The sequence below is a fragment of the Nematolebias whitei genome, chromosome 1, assembly GCF_014905685.2.
Source record: "Nematolebias whitei isolate Nwh7 chromosome 1, NemWhi1, whole genome shotgun sequence".
Lineage (NCBI taxonomy): Eukaryota > Metazoa > Chordata > Actinopteri > Cyprinodontiformes > Rivulidae > Nematolebias > Nematolebias whitei.
The window spans coordinates 91370313-91389950 of record NC_056498.1 but is presented as its reverse complement, the minus strand read 5'-3'; the positions used below and the strand labels follow the sequence as shown (position 1 = coordinate 91389950).

The window sequence follows — 19638 nt, the reverse complement described above, 5'->3', positions numbered from 1 at the left end:
GGTCTGTGTGGGTGGGTTTGCGGTACACCTCAGTTTGCAAATGTCCTCTATCAGAGACTGAGACCTCACAGTCCAAGAAAGCCAACCTGCCATTTTTTACATCTTCTCGTGTGAACTTGATGTATTTATCCACAGAGTTGATGTTGTCAGTAAAATGTTGGACTTCCTGAGATTTGATTTTAACCCAGGTGTCGTCAACATACCTGAACCAATGACTTGGTGGTGTCCCTGAAAAGGACGTCAAGGCTCTCTTTTCTACCTCCTCCATGTACAGGTTGGCAACAATAGGAGAAACTGGAGACCCCATAGCACACCCATGTTTCTGCCTATAATATTGCTCCCCATATGTGAAGTAGGTTGACTGCAGGCACAGTTTCAAGAGTTGACACAGTTGTTCTGTGGAAAGTGTGGTCCTGCTGCTCAGAGTGGTGTCTGATTTTAATTTTAAACTGACCACCTCTACTGCATCATCAACAGGAATGCATGTAAAGAGTGATGTGACATCAAAAGAGACCATTGTTTCATCAGTCTCTATGATGACCTCCCTCACCTTGTCCACAAAGTCCATGGTGTTCTGTATGTGGTGTTCTGAGCTGCCAACTAAAGGGATGAGTACAGACGCCAGATATTTGGAAACATTGTAAGTGACAGAGTTAATCATACTAACAATTGGTCTTAAAGGTACACCTTGTTTGTGGATTTTAGGTAAACCACACAGACTAGGTGTGGCCTCCCCTGGGTACAGTCTGTGGTACAGAATACGGTCAATAGCCTTGTCCTGCTCCAAAATTTTCAGGCAATCTATTAACTTTTTCTTGTAACCACTTCCTGGATCTCTTTTCAGAGGTTCATAAGTGTTTAAGTCACTAAGGAGTGTCATAACTTTCTCATGATAGGTTTTCTGGTTCAAAATCACTGTGCACCTTCCTTTGTCTTCTGGGAGAATGATGATGTTTTTGTCCTTGCTAAGAGTGGTGAGTGCATCCCTCTCCTCTCTACTGATGTTGGAAGGTGGTGGTTTGGCATTGCTGAGGCAGGCTGAAACTTTGATTCTGAGCTGTTCTGCTTCAGCCTCTTTAATTTTGTTGTTGCGGATGGCTGTCTCAGTAGCTGTGATCATCTCCACCAGAGGAATTCTACTTGGTGCAACTGCAAAGTTCAGTCCCCTGGCAAGAATCTCTGTCTCTGGCTGGGTGAGCTGTCTGTCAGATAAAGTCTTCACCCACTTTTCTGTCTCCCTAGCATGTAATTGACTACTGGAGTGTTGTCCTACACTGAATGTGTTGTTATTGGAATAGTGATGGTATTGATGAGCTATTAGTACGTTAAACTTGTTTTGTTGTCGAGTCTTGGACTTGACATGCTGTGCTAAGCATGCCTGATCTGTACAGTCCATCGCTTTAGAACATTAGAACTCTCAGGTTAGATTACAAGTATTTTCTCAGGTCTCACCTCAGAGCTGCCTTTTTAGGTTTATTCCAGTTTGTTTAGATCCATGAATGTTGAGCAGGTGTTTACAATACAGTGATGTAAAGCCTTTGGTCATTATCATCATAGGTAAATGGAAAAACACATCTTAGTAGTGGTACCTTGTTGTAGTCAGGAATGTGTGGCACAGTATTTCTCATGTTTACCCTGAAAAAAACTGATTAAATAATATCTACAGTGATATCTTTACAGAGTTGCAGAAAGTCTGAAAAGTGTTAGAAACTGTTGTGATGTTTTAGCATGGGCACGCACACTGGGCTTCGTAGACCTGATTTCAGTACTGGAAACAAACCCTTCCAACACAGACATCAAGTTTGTTTTATACACTGCCTGACCAAAAAAAAAAGTAATCACCTGGATTTAACTAATCAAATAGGCACGAGCCTTCTATTGGATAATTGCTGCATGGGAGATTATCTTTCAGCTGGTAACAAGTTATTTAACCTCATCTGGTGCAATGAGTTGCTTCTCATTTCTTAATCATGTCAAAGATGCATTGCGTGGTCGTGGAAAAGATGTCAGTCTGTTTGAGAAGGGTCAAATCATTGGCATCAAGCAGAGAAAACATCTAAGGAGATTACAGAAACTACTAAAATTGGGTTAAGAACTGTCCAATGCATTATTAAAAACTGGAAGGATAGTGGGGACCCATCGTCTTCAAGGAAGAAATATGGCTGGGAAAAAAATCCTGAATGATCGTGGCCAGCTCAATTTACTGGCTCAATATCTGTGAAGTTCCCTGAGCTATAGGCAGTTTTGTGTTACCCAATGCTGCTTGGCTGTAAGAGCAATTCAGAAGTTAATATATGTACTTTGCAAATATGCATTTAATGAATATATTCTGAGAGTTTTATTAAAATCCGTCCAGTGGTTGATGAGATAGTTTGCTAACACAACACGTGCGATGATCACAAGAACTTTTCTTCTGAATTCAGTAGAAAATCTGAACACTTTTTTTTTTTTTATCAACTCATAACTTTGTCATTATTTTCATGTAAACCTGGCACAGTAGATGAAGTGTGTGTGTGCGTGTGTGTGTGTCAGGCCCTCAAGTTAGCATGAAAGAACATCCCCTCCTCCTTCCTTCCTTCCTCCCTGTCCGTCGCCTCCTCCTCCAGCACTGTAATCTGACACCAGGGCCAACAGGCAGGGTCAGAAGGTCACTTCCTGTATCCCACCAGCTCCCTCGCTCCTTCCGCACACACACAAAATCTCTCCACCCGCCCAGCCACCAAACTAGCAGCTGTTTCCCAGCTTAGTGCAGGGCAGTGATTTACGAGAGGAAGTGCCTCGTGGTTCATCTTTGACTTGAGCTGTCTGTTAGGGCCAAGACTAATAGGTGCTCTGCTGGGTGTGTACAGCCACCACAGAGACACATACAAACACATGAGGGGCGCGGGTTTTTGAGGTGCTGATGCGGGTGGGGAGGAAGGAGTCCAGGAACTTCAAGGCTTTTGGTGGAACAAATCCAAAACAGTCTGGGGTTTGTTTTTATGTTTTGTTGCTGCACAATTTCTAGACCTATCTCTTTTATTTGAAACTTCATATAACTACTGTAACACAGAACATACAAAGTAACATATAAAACACAATAATAGATAACCATACCTTGATTTAAAGATTTTAAAGATTGCCTTGTTTGGTTTGGAAGACCTACTCTTAACAACAGGGCCAGGCTAGAAAAAGTTTTAGGCATTTTCTCATATTTGCTTTTAAAATATTTACATGAGCACATGGAACAGAAAACTTGAACTGTGTATTCATAAACCAGAACTCAGAAAAAATATGGTGAACCCAATGAGCAGAAGTGTTTCCTGTGCTAGTCTAGAACTCACCCTATAAGTGATTGTCACTGCTACTGCAAATGTGTAATGTTACCCAGCCATCATCCTCATCATGGTCCTAGGCCAAAGACTTATCCAAATCTAAGAAGTACTTCAACCACGAACTGGGGGAATAATTATGTGATGTGCTGCATTTTTTTTCTAGAAAGGCAAATATTTAACCTTTTTATTTATTAGCATTTTTACCATATTTAACCTACTTTCTGAGAGTTAAATGAAAATATATTCACTGGTTCATGAGATATTTTGCTAACGAACAGAGACAGTCACACACAGTAGAGAGTAATAAAGGACACAGATTGAGAAACCCTGACCGATATGAGGAGAATGGACATTCTTCTCTAAATTATTCCTCATTCATCAAACCTAAACTTAACCCGAGTTTTTCTCTTGTTCTCTTTTCTGCACATCTCCCCGCTCCATCTCTATACTGACTCAGTCACAATGGGGGAAGCAAAAACTATTGAAGCAATTCTGGGCTGATCCCAGGACAGTGAGAGAGACCTGATGAAGGATGGATCCTTTCAAGCTTCGAGCCAGGACGTGTTTTGTGTCAGAAAATAACTTGAAATGCCCTCTGTTCAGCCTTGGATTAGTATATATAGCAAGAGGATATCCAGAAAATATAAAAACGATCCTCCCGTTCCTCTGTTGCCATTTGGGCTGGCAGCAGAGAAGTCTGGTCTGTGTTTTGAATTAGTTGCAGCCAACGAGGCCAGGATTGGACTGCTTTTACACTATATCAGCCCACCCCCACCCCACCCCTCCATTGCCTCAGTAATGGCTTCTCCAGGGAGGCAGGACCAGGAGCAGAAGCAGCAAGTTGTGTTATTTTTGGCTGGCTGCTCTAAAGCTGGGGGAAATTCTCAACATGGCAATATCCATGTAGGGAACAGGATATAATAGGGATGGCTTCAGCAGACAGACACACATCAGATCTAGGTCATAACTCCTATAACTTCAAGAAGCTGTTCTTTTTGCACTGGAGTGGCCGAGTTTGATATTAAAAGTATCAAAGATTTTATAGGTTTTATAGGTCTTCATTTGGAAAAAGGCGTATTGCTCTCTTCAGATCAAGAGTGAGGTTCTGCCTCAAGTGGAGGAGTTCAAGTATCTTGGGGTTTTGTTCACGAGTGAGGGAAGCATGGAGCATGAGATTGACAGATGGACTGATGCAGCGTCTGCAGTATTGTGGACACTATGTCGGTCCGTTGTGGTAAAGAGAGAGCTGAGCTGTAAGGCAAAGCTCTCTGTTTCCTGGTCAGTCTATGTTCCTACCCTCACCTATGGTCACGAACTCTGTGTAGTTATAGAAAGAATGAGATCGCAGATACAGGTGGTTGAAATGAGTTTTCTTTGCAGGGTAGCTGAAATCTCCCTTAGAAATAGGGTGAGAAGTTCAGTTATCGGGAAGAGGCTCAGAGTAGAACCGTTGCTCCTCCACATTGAGAGGAGCCAGTTGAGGTAGTTTGGGCATCTAGTAAGAATTCTCCCTGGGCGCCTCCCTAGGGAGGTGATTCAGGCATGTCTGACTGGGAGGAGACCCTGAGGAAGACCCAGGACACTTTGGAGAGACTACTTCTCTCTCTTGGTCTGGGAACGCCTTGGAATCCTCCCAGAAGATCTGGAAGAGGTGGCTGTGAAAAGAGATGTCTGGGCCTGCCTGCTCAAGCTGCTGCCCCCGAGACCCGACTTAGGAATAAGCGAAAGATAATGGATGGATGGATGGATGGAAAGATTTTATAACATTTGATATACGATCTGTGATAGTGTTACATATAAATTGGTTTCACCGTCAACAGTTCAGAGGGCCTCCAATTTGTTTGTAAATGGGTTGAGGTCTGATTCAGATGGCCATCAGAATGAAACAGTGAAATGAGTGACAATTAATAAAAAACAAATCCTAAATCTTTTTGTATGTTATTGGCTTTGATGACTAATTTTTGTCTACAAATTTGCCTGCAAAATATATTAAATTATTTACTGACACAAACAAGAAACCTTGTCCCGAATATTCAATATATGATCTGTATTCACCAGCTAGATTAAAGAATTGTTGCCTCTGGAGGCATAATTCGCAGATTGGCTGAGAAATAGATTAAATAAATGAATTACAACAAATGGGTCTGTCAGGAAATCAAACTGGGGTCTCTCACATGGTAGGTAGTGTTTTGTACCACTACACTAATGTTGCATTAAACACCCTCCTTTATGGACATAAAGTTTCAGATGCATACATTTTTTTTTTCATATTGCTTAAAAGTATAGTTACCTCAAATGACTTTGGGGGAGACCAGATTAATTTTTCCAAAATTACAGGGAAGGCAGCCTTGACTCCCTCAGCATTTCTACCTCTGCCCCCACATCTCTATTGCACAGACTCTGGCAAATACTTCATCCTCAAGTGTGACCAATGAGAGAAGGTGGAGACCTTCCCCTGTCTTTATCCATGCTGATGGCACTGCTTGTGAAATGTTAACATGCTAATTGTTTAGTTGGTTAGTTTTTCAGACATCTGGGTAAGTATTCCAACAGGACATTGCTGAACTAAGAAAATAGACGTAAATGCCTATTTTAGTTTTAGGGATAAATAAACATTTTTCAAATTAAATGTCAACATTGCTTTTGTGCACTCTACTCGATTTTGGCAGAACAAACACGTCTTTCACTCTTATACCCACAATGACAGGATGAGTCAAGAGAGGTCCCAGCATGTCCATCAATGGTCCCCTTGAAGGTTGACCACCCCATCCCCTCAGTGTGCCTGTCTAAAATCTGTTTGAGTGATACACGGCAACAATCCGTTGTGCCTGGACAAAATTTGAGTTAGAAGAGGAGCCTTGATAGCCTTTAGTGGAAATGGGACTGCATGTAAATGCACATGGAGTGGAGTTTGAAAGGTGGAATGTGGAGAAGGTGTGACTGAGGGAAGGAGGACAGGTTGGTGTCAGGGGAAAAAGTGAAGATGAGGTGGAGTAGAATGAAAGAAGAGGCCAGGAAAGGTAATGCTTGGGTTACTGTGTGCAAACAACTGGAGCCTGGATATCAAGTTGCACTGCATACGTACTTTATCTGGAGCCTGAATAACCCTTTAACCTGTTAACGGATGTCTGGATTCCTCTTTTTACAATACAGGATGCTTAAGTACTGTATTTTTTGCTGAATAAGTCACACCTTTTTGCATAAATTAGCATGCCATGCGACTTATACAGCGAAGCGACTTATTTATATAGTAATTTTTTTATTTTATTTATTTTTTATTTTTTATATATAGTAATTTTTTGTATAGTAATTTTGTTTGGAATATATTTTGGGGACAAGAGGCAGATATTATAAGAATTCATTCTTCTTCTGCTGCCTTTCATTTTATTTCTGTGATTGTATATCTTTTTTCTTTTCTTTAAATTGTATTATATTTGTTGTTTGGATGAAATGAAATGAATAAATATAACATACATACATACATTTATGTTTTTTCCCTCTATAATTATAGCCCAATTTTTGGCTGAGATCTGATGATTTAATTCATTCTGACATGAAAAATATTGAACACTACCATTTTCAGCAGCTAGAGGGCGATCGATCAATATGGCAAGCCAAGTAGGTAAAAGTGGATATTAATGAGACAATAGCTTGCCACCTTTGTCTCGCTCTGGAACTCCTGGAGCAAACGTCAAATCAGCTGCATTTCACCGCACCACCCAGGCGAAATGCAGATGATTTGACCATTAAAGTGCATTTATTAAGGAAAAGATAAACTGAGATACACATTTGCTATAATGTCGAGCAAACAAATAATTGTTTGTAGGTGGTTATCTTGGTAAATTTCGAAGAACCACACAGTGAGCCTGGTCCTACCTCTGTGCACAACCACAAATCGGCTTCTGAAATGCAGCTGATTTGACCATCATAGTTAGGGGTGCGAATCTCTCGGTGTCTGGTGATTCGATTCGATTCCAATTTTTGGTATCACGATTAGACTCAAAATCGATTTTTTGATTCAGAAACGATTTTTATATTGAAATGGTCATAAATTTTGTTTAAATTGTGTAACTGACAAGCTGAAAAGATTAAACAAAAATGTAAACAAATAAAACATTTATTTAAAACAATAATTTTAGGTTCCGTACTGTATTAAGTCTTTTTGCATCATTTTATATTTATACCAAAAATAGGAACAAATATAGGAGTGCATAAAATTCTGTAACTTAAATTACCAGTATTAGGTTAGCTTAGATACCTGGATTTTTCTCAAAAAAATAAAATCTAGGAACAAATAATTCATCTATCTATCCATCCATCCATCCATCCATCCATTATCTTTACCCACTTCTTCCTTTACAGGTCACGGGGGTCACTGGTGCCCATGTCCAGCCCTCACTGTGTGAGAGGCGGGGGACACCTGGACAGGTCTCAAGTCCTTCACAGACAAATAATTCAAAATATATAAATATAAAAGTAAACAAAGACTTCAGCCTACCAAAGTACATTAACCTTTAACTCAGTCCTTCTCAAATAGTGGGGCACGACCCCTGGGGGGGCCCGGAGCAATGCCAGGGGGGGCGCATGTGACCCTGGGGAACATTTTGCGGCAGGGATTAGGTTTTTGTTTTTTTGCACCATTCTCTTTGTGTCAGGGTGATTTCGGAAACTGTTTGTTAAAATCCGTCAACCCTCAGTCTGACTACGTTATGAACAAATATGTGTGTCTTGTTGTTTAGGGAGCCATGATTGAACCGTGTCGCTGTGACACCTCCTCAGCTGGTGACGCTCTGGACGCTTGTCACCCACAGCACGCATGAGACAGAGAATAAAGTCAAAGCGAGAGCATTACCTGCCCCTCTTCCTCTTTGACTTTAACAATTTTTTTTAGTTAGTCAAAGCACGATTTTTATCTTTTTTTAAATACAGAAGTAATGTTTACTAAATGTTAGGACTCTATTCTTTGCTAACAAGTCCTCCGCTCTGGACACATTTCACCCACAGCACGCAGCAACAAAGAGTATAAAGTCAAAGCGAGAGCGACACCTGCCCCCTCTTTCCTCTTTCACGTTGACAAAATGTTTTAGTTTTATCGATTGTCAAAGCAAAATGTTTTTTAAAATTAGTTATAAAAACAAATGTTTAACAAATGTTAGGATTCTATTCTTCGCTAACAAAATATATTTTGTCATTAAACAACTTGTCAGGTTCTTGTGAGCGCGCCACAGAGTTGGGAGGGCACAAAATGTTTACTTCCTCCTAGGGGGGGCGTAACTGAGAAAAATTTGAGAAGCACTGCTTTAACTCAACATAAAATACAGACTTCACAATTTTTTTAAACCATATTTCACTAACATTTGCTGTATTTTTAAAACTTAACCTAATATGAAATACACAGGTTTCACAACCAAAAAAAGTCCATGCTCAATAATCCTGGTACACAATCCAACATTTTTCAGTCAGGTCATCTGGACAGTTTCTTTTTTTGGTGAAACATTTCCCCTTCCATCTAGAAGGCTTCATCAGTCAAGGAGACACACAACACAAAACTGATTCTTCTCCCAAACAGCTTACTCCAAAGTGTAACAAACCAGTTATGTTGGTGCTAAGATGGTGTCTTTGGCACGCCCCCTCCTCCGATGCCAGTCCTCTTCCTCGTCATCACAGTCATGTCAAACTGGTTCAAAACCAAAAAAAGTCCATGCTCAAATATTGCACAAAAATTCTTCTGAACTGTAATTTATAAACCATCTAAATTTTATCATTTAGAACTGGCTCCAGGCATTGTGTCTCATCTGGCCTCTCTTCAACCTGTTAAAAAGACAAGTTACATTAAGTTTGTTGTACAAACAGGCGGCTGTGGCTGAGTGGTTAGAGCAGTCGTCCTCCAATGCAAGAGTTGGGGGTTCGAATCCACCAGCAGTCACGTGATGAAATGTCTCAGGGCAAGACACTGAACCCCTCATTGTCTCTGATGTGTGTCCCATCAGTGTATGAATGTGATAAAACACTGATTAGTCTCTTTAGAATGATTTGTTCAATTAGCTTTGTAGAGATCTATTAGTAGATCTAGTGCTGTATGAATGGATAAATGAGGACATAGATTGTAGTGTAAAGCTGTTGAGTGTCTAGATAAGATAGAAAGGCACTATATAAGTACAGTCCATTTAATCAGAGATTCTTTATTGTCATTCGCACCTCATGTGGCACATGTGGTGGAACGAAATTATGTACACAGCATCCCAGTCACATCCAACAATAAAAATGTAAAAGAAAAACAGTAATAACATCTAAGATATGAATTAAGAAAAACATAAACTAAAAATACACTAAGCACTAATAGCATAAAAACATTACGTCGAACAGCAGAACGAACATGAACATGAGTCTGTGTGAGCAGATGAGCACGCATGAACACATCAACATAAAACAGATCAGCAGCAACATGATGTGATTCTTCACAGTGATTGTTCTGGTTAGAGATTCACGAGTCTAACAGCCTCAGGGTAGAAGCTGTTCCTCAGTCTAGTGGTTCTACACTTAATGCTCCTCAACTTCCTTCCTGGGGGGAGCGGGGTAAAAAGTGTGTGTGCTGGGTGAGTGGGGTCTTCATGATGCAGGTGGCCCTCTTCCTGCATCTGGAGGTGTAGATGTCTGTGATGGTGGGGAGACTGACTCCAACATCTTCTGTGCAGCCTTCACCACTCTCTGCAAAGCTTTTCTTTCTGCAGCTGTGCAGCCTCCATGCCACACGTTGATGCTGGAGCACAGGATGCTCTCCATTGCACACCTGTAGAAGGAGGTGAGGACAGAGCTTCTCAGACCAGCTCATCTCAGCCGCATTGTCTGTATAAATTTTGGTCTGATATGAGAAAAAAACGTTACCTTTGAGCTGCAGCTGGTAACATCAGCTTCTCCCACGTTATTCTTTGTTTCAATGGTGGAGTTGTTTGCTCGTAAATCCTTTGTGATATAGCAGGAGATGGAGAGGGAAATCTTCGCAACGTTTGGGAAGCCTGGAAGTTTGTTGCAGAGCTCACTGCTCTGCTGCTTTCACTTTCATCTTCCGCGCATTTTGTCGTATTTCCAAAATACTGTACTACAGTTTTATTTTATGCGGATGGACTTAAGCGGGAGTATACTGGGGGCTTTACTTCCTAGCCAATCTGAGACCCCCCAATCCCTCGCTACTCCCCTCTCCCAAAAGACTCATTAAGATTAATCTCTATCAAAGTGATAAAATAATAAAGTAAATATTATAAGTAATATTATGTCAGTAATATAAGTAAATGTAGACTAAAGTAAATAAAAGAAAAAAGTAAATAGTTACAAACTTTTATTTGTAAAAGGAATAAACTGTTAGTTGTCCAACAGAAATAAATACAAGAACACTGTTTTGAGAATTACTCGCATAACTTTTCTTTAAAAACTAACAACAGCATAATCTTAAAAAGTCTTAAAAATATATAAATTGTAGTTTTGTCAAGATATTAAACTCTGGACATGTACACACAGCTCTAACAAAGACTAATGTGTATATACATACATACATGCATACATACATATATGTATCTACACATCAGAATCAGTTTATTATCGCCATGTCAATGAACGAGGTTCACAAACTAGGAATTTGCTTCGACATAAGGTGCGAATAGTAGTAAAGTAAAATAAAGTAAAAATTAAGTAAAAATGAGAACATTACATAAGACATAAGCCTGTGTACACCCACAAATAAAGTAAAATTAAAACCATAACATAACCATATGTACACCCATACAATAGAAAACAATAAAAAAGCTTAGAAAACAGTACAGATGGAGTATTCAGTTATAATACAGATGTAATGTGACCAAAGCAGACATTATGAGGTAGCATTATGAGTGTTCAGGAGTCCAACAGCAGAGGGGAAGAAACTGTTCTTATGGCGGGAGGTTCTGGTCCGAATGGACATACATACACATATAGATATACATACATATACACACACACATAAGTATGTATAACACAACAGAAAAAAAGAGTTCAAAGGGCAGAAAGCTTTTTACTTGAAAGTTATATTGACTTGAATTGGATTTGTTTGTAAATTTAATATATGTCTTACCTGTGATAGATAGCTTTTTGAGACATCTCGGTTTGGAAAAATATTTAATTCTGATTTGAATAATGAGGTAATGGCTAGCCCTAGTAAGACCAAGACCAAAGTTTATTCCTGCCACCCTAAAACAACTTTAATGACAAAAAAATAATAATTACAGATGGCACAGCAGGCTGGAAAATAAAATTAAAACAGCAAAGTTTGTGTACAAACAAAAGATACATCTATGTATCTATATCTAAAATGTATGAGTGTGTGTTTATACACTGTGCATATTATTAAAACAGAAACCCAGCAATAACTTCAAATGACCAGTACACTGTGTCTGAGTCTGTCAGTCTGTTCATTCTTGAACTAATGGCCACCCTGGGCTTGCATGTTTCTGACCAGGGTTTGATGTCAGGTGGTGTTTGTCACAGCCAACCTAAAGTCTAATGGACATCAAGTCTGTTGCAGCTTTTGTTTTTATTGGCATAAGAGCGCTGAAGGCTGCCTCAGACAGGTAAGTAGTGCTGAATGGAAGAATAACCCTCATCAGTGTGTTTGGCCAGTCTAGGTGCAAGGATTTATCCTTTGGCAGTCCAAAACTTTTTGTATCCATTTTCTTGGAAATATTTTTTGGATACAGAATCAACTTGAAGGTCACAAAGTTCATCTTCACAGCCAAGGAGACGTGCGCGGCCGGCGATTAGCAAATAAATAAATAAATAAATCCGTCCATCCATCCATCCTCACTCGCTTCTTCCTTTTCGGGTCAGGAGTCACTGGTGCCCATGTCCAGCCATCACTGTGCGAGAGGCAGGGGACACCCTGGACAGGTCGCAAGTCCATTTCTAACTGGTGGTTCAGCGGACGTGCGCAGCCGGTGTTGGGTTGTCCATCTGAGCTTAATTCAACTTTTTTTAATAACCGGACAGTCGGACCTGCCTCCTCCTCAAAAAGTAGATTAACACAATTTTATATTATACATTTTAATTTAGTTTTCTTTGTGCTATGATTAGTAAAACCACATCAAAGCCTCTTCTCACTCAGGCAGCACCAGCTGAGAGCAGCATGTCCTAATAAAGTGCTCTCTTAAAACTTAAAGTGACAGTACAGATTGTAGTTTTGAACATAATACAATAAAGAAACCTCTTAAAACATAACCAAAATGAAGGTTCTTCAGTGTTAATCGGGATTTGGTAAAAATTCAAACATTATAATTAAAAATAAAAGCATATTTTCTAAAGTTGTGACACAGACAATAAATGGATATTTTTACAACCTCTAACCTCTGAGCAGACAAATTATGTGACCCCTCCTGTGCTCTCTACCCCAATGGGGACCGGGCCCCCCAGGTTGGGAACCACTGAGTTAGGGTGTTCTAAAGATAATTCCTAGTAGTTTTATTAAATATCATGTTTATTTCCACTCACATGCAGCTCGTTGGCTTTAAGGTGTGTGGCTGATGCTTCATGGTATTAATGTTGTTACTGAAAGTTTACTTTACAAGCTCTAAAAACATCTCGCATGCTTCATGGTTTTTCAATCAGCACAGCGTTGACCTTTCCTGTTTTTGTTTGTCCAGTCATGGTGAACTCTCGTGCCAGCTGTTTGTTTGTCATATTGAATTTTTTTTTTTTAAAGGATGAGCTCTTCAGCTTGCATCCTGTGTTTGTTTGTCCACTCAGAATGCCACAGACAGCTCCTCCAACTCCTCTCAGAAGTTGGACGGTTCTCTGCAGCCGCTCGAGTCCTCGCCCCTTCCGCAGAGACACAAGTGCTTGCCAGGACATCATCACGACACACACAACTCCCTCCAGCTCTCTGACTACTACTTTGACCAGGTGAGACAAAAATAAGCCCATCTGCTTGCACCATGACGCAAAACCAGAAAGGTCAAGGTTTCTTTATTGCCATTCGCATCATATGTGGTACATGTGGTGGAACAAAACTGTGTACACAGGGTCCCAGTTACATCCAACAAAAGTATAAAATGTAAAAGAAAAACAATAATAAGATCTAAGATATGAACTAAGAAATATGCTAAACTAAGAATACACTAAGCACTAGTAGTACAAAAACAATACGCTGAACAACAGCAGCTTGAACATGAGTTTTTGTGAGCAGGTGAGTACGAATGAACACAGCAGCAATAAATAAATCAGCAGCATAAGATCAGCATCATGGATAGTCAGCAGCACATATCGACAATCAAGTGGCATTACAGTTGTAGCATCCATCCATCGTCCACAAAGACAAATGTCCTCAGAGGCACCACGTCTCTACTACCCCTCCCTTCCTGTTATGACACAGGTAGTTTCTTTATCCTTTCTCTGTGTGTGTTAAAATCTACAGCTTGGACCACCCTGAGATGTTGTATGATTCTGGACCCCCTTCTGTGTTAAGTAACCTTCTATTCTGACTCACCAGCCTTTTTGCCTACCAAAGAAGATCTTGATCAAAGAGCTTCACTTGGCCTTATCAACAGAAACTGAAGTTCCTATGGTAATGGAGGAAGTAACCTCAGTTGAACAAAGACTCAAAGACACACCAATGTTTTTACAGTATTTCGCTAAGATCAAGACATGCATTGTGCTGAAAGAAATGTAAAACAAAGTATCACCCTTTCTAACAAAGGGTCAGTGTGTTATCTTCTCTGGAACTCTGAGAAGGGAGATTATAATTACATTAATTATACAGTTGGGATATACCCACTGTGAGAAGCCCTCTGACTGGTTAAAAGTTAAGTGGGAAAGTCTTCTGTGGTGTCAGGACAACGGGACACTAAAGGAGTTGAGCGATGACAGCCGAGGAGGAAAGTTGGCTTTGGAAGAGCAGCTGAACAGCAGGTCGTCAAGCGGCAGCTGAAAAGAGACTGTCTGAACAGCAGCCATGATGAAGAAGTTGTCTTGGTAGAGAGTTGGCTCTGAGCCAACCCAAAAGTCCTAAAACCTCAAACACCCTGGAGCGAAAGGTATGCGCTGAAAGGACTGCATCCCTGAGAAATGACATCCTTCTTGGGACAGCGGTCCACCGGCTTCCTTCATGCGTCTGCTGTGGTAATGAGTAATGGACGTTGTCCTACTGATGAGAGACACAGTGCCAACTGAGTTTGTTTAGATAATAAATTCACAAATCTGAGATAAACTTACTTAAATTTTAACGTTGAGAGCTAAGAACCTTGGTCAAAATTGAATTAGAACTCCTTCTCAAAGTCTCCAGATTTACGTCATTTGCTTTCTAAAATAATACTATTGGTTGTTGTTGTTCATTCATATTCCATATTTGCCATAATCTTCTTTGTCATAATTCAAACTAAAAATAAACGTAATAGAACTGTGTATTTAAATCACCGGATTCTTGGTCTTTCTTCAAGAGAGAGGACTTAAGTTCACTAGAAGAACTCATGTATTTATGTGTGTTTGAGGTGAGGTCGGTCCAGGTTACGTTGGTGTAAATACCTGTTAAAGGGTGCCCAGACCAAAAGTCATAAACTGGTCCAGATGACACGATTTAACCTTTTTTGTTTATATCTCTCTCCCTACACGGTGATTTTTTTTTTTCACAGTGATAATCCTGATTAGGGATTCATGAGTCTTGACAGCTTCAGGGTAGAAGCTGTTCCTCAGTCTAGTGGTTATACACTTAATGCTCCTCAACTTCCTGCCTGAGGGGAGCAGGGCAAAGTGTGTGTGCTGGGTGAGTGGGGTCCTTCATGATGTAGGTGGTGCTTTTCCTGCATCTGGAGGTGTAGATGTCTGTGTTGGTGGGGAGGCTGACTCCGACAGTCTTCTGTGCAGCCTTCAAAACTGTGCAAATCTTTTCCTTCTGCAGCAGCTTTGCAGCCTCCATGCCACACATTGATGCTTCAGCACAGGATGCTCTCCACTGCACACCTGTAGAAAGAAGTGAGGACTCAGCTTCCCAGACCAGCTCGCCTCAGCCGCCTAAGGAAGTAGAGTTTCTGATGTGCCTTCTTGATCAGTCTGGTAGTGTTGTTGCCCCAGCTGAGGTTTGTTATTCTGCTGCACACCCAAGTACTTGTAGCTGGAGACCACTTCCACCGCAGATCCTCCTATGTTTGGGGGGTAGGTGTGTTTGTTCCGTCTGAAGTCCACAACCATCCCCTTGGTCTTCTTTACATTGATGTGAATGTTGTTCTTCCTGCACCAGCTCTCCAGGTGTTCCACTTCCTGCCTGTAGCTGGACTCATTGTTGTTTGTGATGCATCCAACAACCACTGTATCATCTACAAACTTTACAATATTACAGCCTGGATGGGTAGGTGTACAGCCATACATGAGCAGAGTGAACAGGAGGGGGCTCAACACACATCCTTGGGGAGAGCCAGTTCTGAGGGTTATGGTGGAGGAGAAATAGTGGATTGTTGCAAACTGTGGTCTGTTTGTTAAGTAGTCCAGGACCCAGTTGCAAATGGAGGGGCTTAGTCCTAATGTGAGGAGTTTGTCCATCAGGGTCTAGGGAATCATGATGTTGAAGGAGATGTGAAGTCCACATAGAGCATAGGATGTAGGAGTCCTTCATCTCCATGTGGGTGAGAGCAGTGTGGACCACAGAGGAGATGGTGTCCTCTGTTGATCGATTCTTGTGGTATGCGTACTGGTGAGGGTCCTCGCTGATGTAGATGGTTGTTTTCATGTTTTGATGTGGGTCATGACCAGTCTTTCGAAGCATTTAGCGACTATTGGGGTGAGGCTTACTGGATGCTAGTCATTCAGGCCAGTTACTGTAGAGCTCTTTGGGACTAGGATGATGGTGGCTGTCTTCAGGAAGGTGGGAACTGTTGCCAGGGCGAGGGAGGAGTTAAAGATGTCGGCCAGCACTTCACAGAGCTGATCGGCCCAGTCAGCACCTTCCCCAGGATGTTGTCTGGACCAGTTGCTTTGTGAGGATTAATCCTTCTGAAGGTACTCCTTACTTCAGCTGAGGTCACGCTGAGAAACTCGTCTTCTGGTGGTGAGGTGAGTCTGGTGCTGGGTGGTCTGTTTGGGTCTTCAAAGCGTGCATAGAACTTGTTGAGGGCATAAGGCAGTGATAAGTCCCTAGGGCATTGTGCACCCCTGCCTTTATAATCTGTTATACACTTAATGCCCCTCCACATGCTCAGTGGGTCTTGGGAGGTGAATTGACCCTGGATCCTCTGTGCATTTGTGGCTTTGACCCTTTTAATACCAGCAACAATCTCTTTCCTTGTCATTCTTAGCTCTTGTGAGTTGCCAGACATAAAGGCAGTGTCCCTGGCTTCCAGCAGGGTGCGGACCTCTGTATTCAGCCGGGGTTTCTGGTTCGGGTAGCTCTTCACAGTCCTTGTGGTGTTGACATATTCAACACACTTGCTGATGTATCCCAGGACCGAGGATGTGTATTCCTGTAGGTCTAGCTCCCCCTCCTTTACAACAGATTATCTGAAGACCTTCCAGTCTGTACATGTAAAACAGTCCTTCAGTATAGAGTCACTGATTCTCACCCATCCCCTGACTTTTCTTTGTGTTAGTTTGTAGCGTCTCAGCTGGGGGATGTAAGCAGGGGCCAGAAAGATGGGAGATATAGTCAGAGAGTCCAAGTCTGAGAAAGAGATTAAAACAGAAATTTATGCCATGGATTGGAGTGGTATAAGATATCACACACACATCCAGTAAGCTGATGGATTGCAGCTCCCCCAGCTTCTCTGCAGTCTTAACATCAAACTGACTTGTTTTTCGAGTCGGACTAAAGTTGGTCCTTCCTCCAACCGAACTCGGTGTTCAGTGACTCAAGAGAGCCAGACGCAACCGTCCAAAAAATTATTTTGGTCCAGTATTGGCCGTTCCCTCCTCACCGGTCATTTTGAGTGTAGCCAGGTGGCCCCTTGAGCAGGAAGTCGTTTTACGAAGGTCCGGTGGGTTTTTTTCTCTCTGGTCTCCAACCGTACTTTTTCATCCGGAACTTTGTGGTTCTGCTTGGTTCCAATCAGGATTGCTGTGTGGTATTTTGACGACATTCTGTTGGACTGGCTCCTCGTTGAGTGTTTGCAGTTGGTCGTGGGTGTAGTGTCCCCATGTTCCCGAACAGGACCAGAACCGGACCGAGTCAAGCTGTGGGGGAATTCGCCCCGAACAGAGCCAGTCTCAGTCTCAGCGGACAGCCCTTTATCTTTCATTGAAAGATCGTCCACCCTTGTGGGATTTGCTTTTGGCCATGGAGAAGCCTGACAGAACCGGAGCAGAACCAGAACCGAGCCATGGACGGCTCCAGCTTCTCCGGTCAGTTCTCATCTTTGTTCGACTGGAGGAAATCTCTCATGCTGTGAAGTGCCGAGGAGTAGCTGCTCAAGGGAAGCCCAGAGTTTTGCATTGGAGTTCTGCTGGTCTTCCATCTAACTCACCTGAGAAATTGGATCCATGCGGGGCCACCGGTTCAAAGCTGGTCAGCTGAAGGTTTTTTATTCCAGATCACTTTGTTGTCCCCTGCTGACCTGAAATGAGCTAGGACCATGCTTTTCATTTCAGGAGGATTTTTTTGACAACTCGCTTTCTGGTAACTCACTCTGCTATTTGCTGCGAATTATCTGTTTCTGCCTGTTGGTTCTGGATCCAGTTTATGTTTCTCATGGGAGCAGCCATCCATCTTCGCAGGGGAGCTGGAGCCCCCCTCAGGCCAACTTTTTGGCTCAAGTGTTGGCGTGATGTCGTAGCTCAATAACTTTAAAGCCGCACATCAACAACATTCAGACATAAATCCAGAGCTTAAAAAACTCCTACAGCTTGTGTTATTGCTTTGGACCGATCTGAATTACCTGATAAAGGTTGTTTAAATGCTGCTGTTATCGGTGTTTGCACCAAGCCGCTATTCTGTAGAAGAGACATTCACATTCGGATGATGTTGTTTCAAGCGCGTTAGCAAGTTAGATGTGTTGCTGCTGCAGATCAAATCTCCATGAAACAACGTCGACACACAGCTTTGGATTTGCACTTGTCTTTTAACAAGAAAGCCATAATGTTCACAAACACGAGACTGCAACGACATGCTAAGCTGAAACACGCTTAGAAATATTAGTTCCGCGGCGCATAATCTCTTGTTAATAAAATTTAATGAGTGAAAAAACAACCGAAACGGTACGCACGTGGACCGAACCGATTGTGCCGTACCGAAATGGTTCGGTACACCGACATGTACCATTACACCCCCAATCAAATCTCTCTCAAGCAGCTCCCAATCATCTGACCTCCCATCACAACTTCTCATTAACTCTGTTCCTGTATCAAATAAGCACGAGATCCTGAACTGTTTCAACAAACATTTTGTTGCTTCCTTTTTCTTTATTTGACACAGTTACTAATGGAAAATCGGCCACTTTCCCTAAAAACCAAACTTCTACAAATCAAATCCCTCCTACAAGTCAAGCCTCAGTTAATCACACCTTCTCTTTTTCTTCATTCTCAGTTAGTGAGGTAAATAAACTGTTAAAAGATCTTGATCCTAAAAAATTTGCAGGACCAGCTGAACTTCCACCTTATTTCTGAAGGCTGGCTGCTCATATCATCACAGTCCCTGTGACCCACGTTTTCAATCTCTCCATAAGCCAAAACTCCATCCCAGACATTTGGAAAACAGCCTTTGTTCTTCCTTTGCTGAAGGGAGGTGACCCCACCTCACTGAACAACTATCGGCCAATCTCTAAACTCTGCATTTTAGCCAAGGTTCTAGAAAAACTGATAAACTCTCAAATCAAAAATTACCTGGACTCATTTAACATCTTACCTCCTCATCAATCTGGTTTCAGGAAACAACACAACCACTGCTTCACTGAAGGTTCTTAATGACGTTGTTGAAGCACTGGATGCTAAGGATTAATGTGCTGCACTTTTCTTAGACCTGTCTAAAGCTTTTGACACTGTGGATGATAACGTCTTGTGTCATAAGCTCTCAGAAATTGGTTTCTCAGATCACACCATTGGTTGGTTCTCTAACTTATCTTTCATCTAGGAGGCAATGTGTTCAACATAATGGTACTTCCTCCAGTTATTTAACAGTCAACAATGGTGTACCACAAGGTTCAGTCTTAGGACCCACCCTCTTTACAATCTACATACATAATGTAGGTCAGAGAATCCTTGATGCAACCTTACATTTCTATGCTGATGACACAGTTGTTTGTCGAGCTAAAACAGTTGATAAGACTTTCCAGCATTGGCAATCTGCATTTGACATCATCCAGTGTGATTTGTTCTGTCTCAAACTTGT

General features: G+C 41.6%; 1 protein-coding gene across 1 annotated transcript in view; it reads left to right on the top strand.

The window, feature by feature from the left end:
* Positions 1 to 19638, top strand: part of LOC119407802 (sprouty-related, EVH1 domain-containing protein 2) — a 112776-nt gene that overhangs the window by 81423 nt on the left and 11715 nt on the right. Inside the window, exon 5 of the mRNA XM_037674631.1 lies at positions 13083 to 13238. Coding sequence (XP_037530559.1) covers positions 13083 to 13238 — 156 coding nt within the window. The remainder of the gene's footprint in view (positions 1 to 13082; positions 13239 to 19638) is intronic.